Below are 12,110 nucleotides of genomic sequence, written 5' to 3' on the forward strand. Positions count from 1 at the left end.
CTAAACCCGAACAATGTTGTGTCAAGTCCCAATCAATATAAATGCAATTTCGTTATTTGATATACTTATGTATAATTCTATGTTTGCAGGGAAGAAGAAACAGTGTCAATTGATTCCGTCTCCAGGTCTGATTCCTTGTCATCAGCTTTCCTTTTCTGCGTTTTTTTAACCATGAAATTGTAATTGAGCAACGATATTTTTCTCAAAAGTTGATCAACGAAATTGCCCTGTGCAGGTTCAGGTGTCAAAAGAATAGGCCTACAGCAATGCTAAGCTTGTCGTAAAAGGCGAGTAAATAGTGCTCAGAAACCTAACCGGGGGCTTGGCGCTCTGCCCATAGAGCAACTGGGATATGTGCCCCAGGTGCTGGAATGGGGTACTCCTGGCGTGTTACATGCTGGGGTTGTCAGGCTATAATATGGAAAACCTGACCGCAAACCATAGTGGTGCACCATGTTGGGAAGATGCCACGTTCCTTGCACGATAAAGAACCCTGCTGTGGTATTCAATAGGAGTAGGAACCTTTGCGTTCCGCCACAGGAGTCTAAATTGCCCGACCCTACCCATCCCTCCCTGTTATCTTGTGGCAATCAAAATTTGTCGACCCTTTTGTCCTTGTGTCCCATCCCTTTTTTCATTTCATCATCATTTCATGTTCATTTTATCATCCCTTCATGTTCATCGCCTGAATATAGCTGAAATATTGCTGCTCGGGCGTTAAACCCCAATAATCAATCAATCATTACCAACGAAATTTGATCTTTATCATTCCAGCGCTTGATTAATAAAATTTGTAGTATGTCAAAAAACGTGTCTGATCAAGCGCAGGTGTGATTCAGATTTGAGAATGACTAATCAATAGATCAATCTAGTGAATACCCATTCTAAAAATAAAGTTATAACTATTTATAGGACACGGAATAGATTGAGAAACATGGTCCAAATAATGACAACAACATCTTTCAAAAAATAGTTTTTATTTTTTTAGATTTGCCATGCCCGATGGACTTATTTCATTGAAAAACATCAAGTCTGAGGAGCAATTTTTTTAGTCCCAGGTGCAGGCTTTAGGAATTTTCAACCCCTGCACTACATCCTTTTTTTTCTCTTTTGTATTTAATGACCGTACAGAGTTTGTGGCATGTCACTACATCCTTTTTTTCTCCTTTGTATTTAATGACCGTACAGTGTTTATAGTATTTCACTACATCCTTTTTTTCTCCTTTGTATTTAATGACGGTACAAAATTTATGGCATTTCACTACATCCTTTTTTCATCCTTCGTATTTAATGACCGTACAAAGTTTATGGTATTTCACTACATCCTTTTTTTCTCCTTTGTATTTAATGACGGTACAAAGTTTATGGTATTTCAGCACATCCATTTTTTCTCCTTTGTATTTAATGACGGTACAAAGTTTATGGCATTTCACTACATCCTTTTTTTATCCTTTGTATTTAATGACGGTACAAAGTTTATGGTATTTCACTACATCCTTTTTTTCTCCTTTGTATTTAATGACGGTACAAAGTTTATGGTATTTCAGCACATCCCTTTTTTCTCCTTTGTATTTAATGACCGTACAAAGTTCATGGTATTTCACTACATCCTTTTTTTCTCCTTTGTATTTAATGACCGTACAAAGTTTATGGTATTTCACTACGTCCATTTTTTCTCCTTTTTATTTAATGACCGTACAAAGTTTATGGTATTTCACTACATCCTTTTTTCCCTCCTTTGTATTTAATGACAGAGTCTGAATATATTGGTTCAATACATTTTGATATATATAAAATACAAAGTAGTTACTCCCTAAGCATGACAGACTGACGGACAAGCAGCTACTAAAATTTTGTCAGTGACACAGAAAATAATAGGATAATTAATTGGAAACAGTTTTTAACCAAAATAGTATACTTTATACATTCAATTATATAAGCTTATATAAATAAACAATTCTATAAATTTGCAAATAGCCCAGTGCCACTATGATATATTCCAACTCAAAATCTACATGACATGATAAATACCCTGTGAAACTATACTATGGAAATTATACTGATCATCACTGCTGAAGAATGCCTAGATTAATTATCCTATTTACTGTATAGATTTTGTGATTGGCAGATTGATAAACGTGTGGTGAAATTTTGGTCGGAGACAGGCCGAGAGTGAAATCACATATTTATTTCACAATGTGAATTATCAGCTTATTTTTTTTAGTTTTTACTGCTATCTAAATAAAAATAAGAAGAAAATTGGTCAATACATCAGTCCCACCATATACATATCATTCTTGCCAAACACAAATCATTCAGTCTGTACTAAACAATGGTGTATATCATAGTGTGTAACTACACTAGACCCATCCCTAAAACCAGAAAGCTTAAAAAACAGACCTGAACTTATGTCTTGACAAATGGACAGATGAACAGAATGAAAATCTTGTTTATTGGCTCAATTCAGGTTTAACAAGGGATCTGTGAGCTACTACCCACTGAGTATACCCCCTTTCTCCCCAAAATGTATTCCTTCCAAAGTCAGTAAACAGGAAGTAGTTGTCTGACACAATTGAAATTGGTAAACACAGTATATGACCACTATCTGAGGCTGCATACCAAATATCAAGTGGCTATGAAAAGTGTTCCTGAGAAAAATGTTATGAAAGTTCTGGTTACAGACGGAATGATGGACAGACCTAAAACAGTATACCACCTGCTTTGAAGCAGGAGGATAAAAATTTACTTACCATCACTGGTGCTGAATGGAATCTTCAAAGAATGTTTCCGCCATAAACGTAAAACATAATCTTCCCATCTTACCATGTTGCACAGTATCAGCATTATAGGTATTGTTGGCAAGGAAATTAAAAGGAATAGTGGATCAGCTACTTGCATGATATGTACACCTTGTTCACTGCCAAGCACCTGAAATAATGACATGATATGTACATTCTGTTCACTGCCAAGAATGCAAATTGAAAACATGATATGTACACCTTGTTCACTGCCTAGCACCTAAAATAAAGACATGATATAAATACCTTGTTCACTGCCTGGCACCTGAAATAATGACATATGTACACCATGTTCACTGCCTAGGACCCAAAATAAAGACATATCTACATGTACACCTTGTTCATTCAGCCTCGCTCCTTATACTGACATTGATATCTACATCCTGTTCATTGCCTAGCACCTGATACAGACATGATTTGTACACCCAGTTCACTACCCAGCACCTAATACAGACATGATTTATTCACCCTGTTCACTGCCAAACACCAGATACAGACATAATTTGTACACCGTGTTCACTGCCCACCACCTGATACAGACATAATTTGTTCACCCTGTACACTGCCCACTACCTGATACAGACATGATTTGTTCACCCTGTTCACTGCCCAGCACCTGATACAGACATGATTTGTACACCCTGTTCACTGCCAAGCACCTGATACAGACATGATTTGTTCACCCTGTTCACTGCCCACTACCTGATACAGACATGATTTGTTCACCCTGTTCACTGCCCACTACCTGATAGACATGATTTGTACACCCTGTTCACTGCCCAGCACCTGATACAGACATGATTTGTTCACCCTGTTCACTGCCGAACACCAGATACAGACATGACTTGTACACCGTGTTCACTGCCCACCACCTGATACAGACATGATTTGTTCACCCTGTTCACTGCCCAACACCAGATACAGACATGACTTGTACACCGTGTTCACTGCCCACCACCTGATACAGACATAATTTGTTCACCCTGTTCACTGCCCACTACCTGATACAGACATGATTTGTACACCCGGTTCACTGCCCACCACCTGATACAGACATGATTTGTTCACCCTGTACACTGCCCACTACCTGATACAGACATGATTTGTACACCCTGTTCACTGCCAAGAGTTTGGGTGTAGCTTACGTACTAGTATATTCTACTCATACCCTGGAACTAATCTCCAGGGTATTTTAGGGTGTGATCCCTTTAACCCCTTATGACTAGAAAACATTAAGAGATATCTGAAATCTGATTGTAAAATGTAGGCAGGGAATCAGATAAAAACAAGAGGCTCTTGAAGAGGCTGAATTGCTCACCTGGTAAACAATGTCCTATAAACTAAGTAAGTAAGTAAAGGTATCATGCATTTTTTACCATGTTTGATCCAAAAATTGATGAAAAGAGCATATACTGATGAATGCTGTAAGTTCAACTGAGTACCTAATTCACTGTAAAATGATAGAAATGCCTTCTAAGTGTTTTCGAACCACTGGATAAAATTTGAGTCCCCATATTCCATATCCCCCCAGATTATTTACAAAGTAATAAACGTGATATTTACTTCTGTATTTTAATCTAGTTTTTATTTGTGATAAATTTTACACCTTATTTTTTTTTTTTTTTTGTATTTCATTTAATTTCACAAAGTATTTTTATAGCATTATATATTTTCCGATTTATACATCAATAATTCAATGAAAATATTAAAATATATGAACAAAATATTGTAAATGATAGGACAAAATGAAATTTATTCAGGTGAAATTATAAAACATTTTTTATCACAATTAATGTATTAAATGTCTTGCAAAAAGACTTTAATTTTATATCTATCCAAAATAAATAACCTCCAAAAAATATGAGGAAGAATACTAAATACATCAGAGGATTTATTTTTATATGATTAAATGACTAAACATACATTTATGATGGGTGCCATTTTAACTATATACAGGTGCCATTTTGACCAAGTGCCAATTTAACTTCACAGGTGCCATTTCGACCAAGTGCAATTTTAAACAAGTGCCATTATGACTAGAATTCGTTCTATCCACTAGGTGGTGCTAAAAATTTTAGTTGGATAGCACTGGAAATAAAAAAAACAACTCCTCCAAGAATTTTGGCACAAAGCGAGGAGCTAAGAATTGGTAATGGTAAAAAATTCAACCAGTTTAACTATAATTTTAGAATCTGATCGTCAAAATCACAGACAGATCCATCCGCCTAGTGCCGAGGTTTTTCTTTTGTGTAACTAGAAAGGCTGAGGTGTTCCAATTGTGTTGAAATTGCAGGAAATGTGAAGACTGCAGGGGAGTAACTCATTTTGTATAATAAACAATGATAATTTTAAAATTTGTTTACATACATGGTTCTACAAATTTTAGACCTGTTAAAATGACAGTATTGTCAAATTACTTGTGGAGTAGAAATTAATCTTTAGAAAATGATTGGATGTTCATAAAATAGTGGTTGATCCAATCAGGATTCATTTTCAAATTGTCGAATCCTGATAAGCTGATTGTTCCTCGGAGATTATTTACTTGTCATAAAATATACCCTTACCTGTTTAGACAGCAATTAACACTTTTTTGTCAGATTTATGACTCTTGTTATCAAACAAATGAGATTGAAACATAAATTTAGGGGTTTGATTTCGTAGGTTTTGTTTTAGGTAAAATGGGGTTTGGGTCAAAATTGTGTTAGTGGGACAAATGGACATGATTAAATCGTATGAATGTTTCAAAAATTTAAAATGTTAAATGATCACTTTGTGCAGGATGCCCTAAGAAGCAGTTTCATTCCAAATTGTCAAGCAGTTTCAGACGAGAAAAGGTTTATAAAAAGCTAAAACTGACAGATGACAATGACAGACACTGGACCAAAATTGATGACAATAGCTCACATGGCCTTTAAGCAAGATGAGCTAAAAATCAAATAATCAAAATCCTGTTACATATTATAATAAAAGGTTTCATAAAAGGGGCATAACTCCTACAAAAATTAGGGGATAAAAATTTCCTGGTAATATGTTACATATTATGTTCTTGTTACATACCAAGTTTCATAAAATTTAGGTGAACAATTTCAGAGGGGTTGCACTGACAAGGTAATTGATGAAGATTTTTGGCAAATTTCTATGTTTACAGGGGCATAACTCCTACAAAAATTGTGGGATCAAAATTTCCTGGTAATATGCACAACAACATATGATGTTCTTGATACATACGAAGATTTGTAAAATTCAGTTTGAGAGAAGTTACGCTGACAAACTTTGTGACAAACTTTGTGACAGACACAGGGACGAGCCAAATACAATACGTCTCCCCACCTAAGGGGGGAGATATAATGAGTGAAAGTTGAACATAGCAAAACATTGAATCATTTAGTTCTTTAATTTCACAAGTTATAAAACCATTTTTTTTACCGATTCCTCTGGAATATTTGGCTACTTCACTGCTGCTTGACTCTCAGCATTTGCAATGGTTGAAATTTTAGCCATCATCCATCTACATGTAAGATGTCAACAACTGTTCTGCTGGAGAACATTGTGAGAAAAATCACAATGACACTTTCTACAAATCAAATTTTATCAACTTTGCATCACAATCACACAACAACTTATCACAATTACATTTTTTTCATATTTCACTACTGCTAGTTCATATCACATTGCCCTATGATGTGATATTGCAAAAAAAAAAAAAAAACCAAGCTCTCCAAGAAGTGGATAAAACCAAGTCATAGAGAATACATTATAGACAATCTCAAAAAAAAAACAATGCCATGGACAATGTAACATCACAATAGCACTTGTGGGTAATGTCACTGATATAGGAAGATTGCCTATAAAACACAGCCATGTATCCAGAAGAAATTGGATTTACCCTAATCTCTATTGAGACATTAAGATTTCATTCTTCAACTTGTGAAAAGAAAATTCACAATCTTTCTCCTATGCAAGGAATGTCAGATCTTCAATAAGGACTTATGTAAAAATTTAATCTCTACCCGCTGATCTTGCTGTGCTACTTTTGGTCTCAACTTCAAAACTGCTATTATTCCGTACATATCTACGATTTCAATTATCACTATAGTTTACAGTAGCTTAAGTTCTGAGGGTTTTACAGATTTAAGAGACACTACTTCATTTAACTAAATATATGTCCTAAGCTATTTTGGTGAATTACAGTTAATTGCTTCATACAAGAATTCAAAGAGTGTACAATACATGCAACAACAATGATTTCCAATTCTTTGTTTAATAATTCTGGACAAACCATTGATTTTCAGTTAGGAACATAAACTATGCTTCTATTGACTTCAGTCACACCTGAAATCATTTGAAAGAACAATCACATTGATTGATGTCAGGAAAGGGGCCCCATAATCAGTATATTATGCAAAATAATAGTAATCATTATTGATTCTCATTCTAATACCTTATGTAATGCAAACAGAGGACTAACAGCTGCTGACACACAGACCATCTGGTACCAATAACTAATACAAGCATCAATAAAAACAACCAATCATTTAAATGCATTGATAATCTACCAAGAAAACCAAATATCAGTAGACTAGTCAGCTGATATGTTATTTGTTATTAAAAATTTAAAATTCAAATTTTTTTGGGTCTATAACACTTGTCACTGTGTAAACAACATTATCTAATTTTCATTGACAAGCTTTGCTATTATTTGGGACTTTTTTCAGATACTGATTCACAAAAAAATCCTGATTCTTATCCTAGTTGTATTTTCATAAAGGGCAATAACTCATGTAAGAGGTTGTGGAAGAACATAGACACTTTGCAGGTTTGCAGGCAATGCAAAAGGATTATTTCATCAAACGAATATTTCTTTTTATCTACTATGGTTTCAAGACATAAGCTAGGAACTTCAGAATTGTCATTTTATGTATTTTAAGGGCAATAGCTCACACAGACCTTTTGGCAAGTTGATCTGGTGGACACAGATCACATTCCAAAGGGCAATGACCCCCGAACAGTTGATACTGAACATTAGCAATGACTCCTGAGCAGTTAGTTGATATTGAACATTAGCTTATGGTCAACAGCAATAAAGGCTGAGTTGAACCCCTCTTATAAATTACTTAATTTGAAACCAAATAATTTTATAGAAAGTCTACCTACTTTTTTAAAATAAGAACTACTAGTATTCAAAATCTAGGTCAGCAAAATATCAGCTGGAAAATGTCATTTTGCACAAGCTTGGTGATAAAACTAATTGGATAACTAAAATTTTCGATAGTATTTGAATACGAAAACTTTATAAAAATTCTATACAAAAATTACAGACAACATAAGCTTTGGTGAGATTTTAACTAAATATAACACAAGACAAAAAGCTTAATAAAAGTAACTATTTAAAATATAAAATAAAATGAAAATCTAAATTTATTAAATCTTAACAATAAAAAATATTTATCCTTTGTGAAAGTAATGCCAAACCAACAACTGTAAACTTATAGAAGCATGAAAAAAATTTCAAAGATTATATGATGTTAAATAAAATTGTGACCATACATTACATTTAAAATACTATTAAGAACTATCCTTCTTTAATATGAATAAACTGTAAGTCAATCTATACTACTGATCAACTTCACACACATTTACAAATTTTTGTTCCATTTACCTTGTTCCCTAATTTTAAATCTATCCAAAAGTTAAAGTTACATTCAAAAGCTTTATTAACAGAGTATTTATCTTACATTATAATAATACTTAAATAAAACCAATATCAGCTTAAGAAAATAATTTCCTTAACACAAGATTTACAAATTCTGGACACGTTAATCAATTTGAATTTTCCCCCAAATTTACTTGGTTAAAATCACTGCTCTTCACTTCCTGTTTATAAATGGTAAAATATTAATGATAGGATGGATAATATGACTTACAAGTGTGTTAAAATGAAAATATTAAAGACATTTTATTCTCTAGATAATGCAAGAAATGAATTCCCTAAATGTAAATTTATTACTAAATATCTTTCAAAGGAGTGCCTCAAATCGTGAGTTGAAATGAAGACTAGATCTTAATTTTATTTGCATAAATAATAGAATATTACTGAGCAGATAAATTGCAAGAAACATATTTACTTGTTGTAAAAGAGGTGTTGAATGATATTAAAGGAATTACATTTTGACTGTATTTTTGTGTTGCGTTCAGAAATAGTAGGAAAAGTTCCATTGATAGACTGGTGACATAAGGTATTTTAATCCTGAACTCAAAAACCCAAAAATTGGTACAACCAATTTCACCATATCCATTAATGACATAAAACATCCAAACTGATTTGGACCAAAATCTAAAATTTTCTAATCCTGCTGCCTGGGGTTACATCAGTGCTGTTATCATTGCCATTTACTTCAAGTAAGTTTAGTTTACAGATTGGACATGATGTCATGCCATTTTTTTGTTTTTGATCTAACAAGTCCATCCTTTCCATGATTTTACTGGCCTATTTATCACCTGATTCATGTCATGGGTTTAGGGAGGTTGTCATGATTACCATTATATGGTAACGTTCAAATCTTCCACAAAGTTGATTAGAAGGTGTGAGAGGCCTAGTGTCCAAGTGATCAAGTGATCAGAGGAAACATAAGTCAATGGCCAATCATTTAAAATGCTTTCTGCTTCCGTATTAACTGTTAAAAATTTGTCCTAAGTCACTAAGGCTTGAAGTTATACTTTTTTATGCAGTTGTTCGTAATTCCAATGAGTCTCTCCCACCATCCAACAAACCAAGGTGCTTTCTTTAAAAAAAATTGCCACATAGTTCTGAATGAATTTAACTGTTGCACAATTTCTTTTGATTTTGTCAGATTTTTGCTCTGTCAACAAAGGTTGTGGCTTTATCAGAATACATTATTCTAGGAAGTGATTTACAACAGGTGAAGCAGCAAAATGAAAGCTTCATGTGATCAATTTTGCATAATTTCAAAGTGGATTGCTCTTGTACTAAAGCATGTAAATAAACAAATATAAACTTTGGTGATCTGTCATTATTTGACTTCTAGTGGCCCAGCAATATCTAATAAAAAAATAATAAATGGGTGTTCTTCTTGTAGGCAGTCTAATAGTAGTGGTGGTGGGTCAGGGGTAACATAGAGTTTTCCACTCAATTAACAGCAAGTGATACATCCACTTAATACTGTTTTTCCAGCTATTCTTATCATTGGTATCCAGTATGACTGGCACAATGTCATAACAGTAGATACCAATTGGCAATGACGATTTCATATGTGGGCATCTGTAATGATTAACTTGGTGATTTTGTCCTTCAGTGGCACTAACAAGGAAAATTTTGCACCATCAATTGTTTGTGCATTCTAATTGTTCCACCTCCACACCGTAAAACCATTTTTGTTCAGGTAAAGCTGAAGTTGTCTTGCGAGAGTGATTTTAGTTTTTCATTTCATTTGCAAATTTTCAATTATCCCCAGTACCTCTGAGTAATATTTTTCTTTGTAACCCTTGCATGCGTATGTTTGACAACATCTGAATTTCTGTCAAGATCAAAACACTAACTTGTCTCTCCACCTGTTTAAAGTTATTGACAAATCTTTGAATGTAGGTTAGAACTTGAGGAAGCTTCTGGTATTTAGAAAATGTGTTAACATTCAGAGTTTGATAAATATCTGGTGCTACCACTGTTCTTGTACCTGATGTGGACGGTAATTGGTTGTCATCTGAAGCACAAGTTGTTAGTACTTGTTGTTTCTCTACTGTCCATATTGGCCATTTTGATTAATCACTTAACCTTTCTGGTCCATGCATCCATAACTGATTTTCGTTGGATTCATCTCATTCACTTTTGTTACATTTTGATTATTTCATGCTCTTTGCCTGTTTTTCGTATCTAGTCATTATCCCTTGGTTGCATTCTTTTAATTACCGCTAGAATCTTGATTACTCTTTTACTGGTTTGTTTTTAGCTATGGTTTTTGTTTTTTTGCTGTGTTTTTCTTTCAACATGTAAGCACATGCTCCACATATTTTAAGGCAGGCATCTGTGAAAAAGTGATTCATCTTGTCCCTTGGTACTATATCTAGAAAGATCTTGGCATTTGAAGTTAAGCACATTTGTTGATGACTCGGATAATATTATAATATTGATTCTGATTTGAGTGGTTCATCCCAATCTGCTTTCATCTCCTAATTTTTCTGCATATACTTTTTGCATCAGACTGTAATTGAGCTTAGTATATCTAGGGAATCCAACACTTTTGATGACTAGCTAAGAATTTCAAATTTTGTGACATGATGTTCATCAACTGGTAGTGACTCTTGTCTTGCAAAAGTGAACATGCCAGTCTCTGCTTCCATACTTATGCAGTATTGTGGTTTCCAACTAAGACATTTGATGATGTTCTCAGTTCTGTCTTGTGAGGTTATCCTGTTATCCAACAATGTTGGGGGATTTTCCTTCCAAGGAATCTCATCAACGTACTTGTTGTCTGGGTTACTAATACATGTATCTTCATACTGTTCTTGCAACAGTTCATTTTAAGTTCCAATTTTCTCAACTCCAGCATTCTCTACTCCAAAAATTTCTAAAGGTTGATTTCCTTGGCTTTGTGATTAACTAAAATGTTCAGATATGAAGCATTTGTATTGATGTTTGTTGTTGTGACCAGACAGGAACCCATTTTAAATTCTACAGCTGTTGGACCAGCTCCTTGTATGACTGGATCTTGACCAATAATAGTCTCTATTACTGTAACACATCAAATGTATGATCATGAGATATGGCATGGGCTAGTTGCAAACCAACAAGGTGTTTCAGATGTGCGGCTTTGTGAACATGGGTCGTAAGTGGCATTGCAATCTCTGGTACAATTAACAGGTTCATGGAAATTTTTTTTTGTCATCAGTGAGAAGATAAATAGTGACAGTTAAAGTCACTCTAGTGTTTTCAGTTTTGTCACCAAATCCAGAGAGGTTTACGATTTCGTGTCCATTGATCTCCAAGTTTAGCTCCTCTGCTAGTTTTCTGTTATAAAAGATCCCTGAGCTTACTTGGGCTACAGCATTTTTCAATAATATGTCTGTCAAGGCCTGTGCAAACAGAACTGTATGAGTGTCTGTCATTGTTGAACTAGCATGGTCAGTTTTGTTACCTTGGATTGTCTGAACATTTACAATATCTTTTGGAGCTACCTGCTTGTCCATATGTTAAGCTTTGTTCTCACATAGCTTTTTAAGTATAATTGGGACTAATAATGAACTCTAGTAATATTTTGTCAAACCAACGGATTCTAATCCATTGACACAGGTTTCAAT

General features: G+C 34.2%; 1 protein-coding gene across 1 annotated transcript in view; it reads right to left on the reverse strand.

Annotated features, from left to right (window-relative positions):
- The window catches only part of LOC148623207 (E3 ubiquitin-protein ligase MARCHF5-like), a 33,651-nt gene that overhangs the window by 8,213 nt on the left and 13,328 nt on the right, over positions 1-12,110 (reverse strand). Inside the window, exon 4 of the mRNA XM_088573839.1 lies at positions 2,751-2,928. Coding sequence (XP_088429965.1) covers positions 2,751-2,928 — 178 coding nt within the window. The remainder of the gene's footprint in view (positions 1-2,750; positions 2,929-12,110) is intronic.

Source organism: Perna viridis, chromosome 3 (assembly GCF_037379345.1).
Source record: "Perna viridis isolate PV_CMFRI_1.1 ecotype Kerala chromosome 3, ASM3737934v1, whole genome shotgun sequence".
Classification (NCBI taxonomy): Eukaryota; Metazoa; Mollusca; class Bivalvia; order Mytilida; family Mytilidae; genus Perna; species Perna viridis.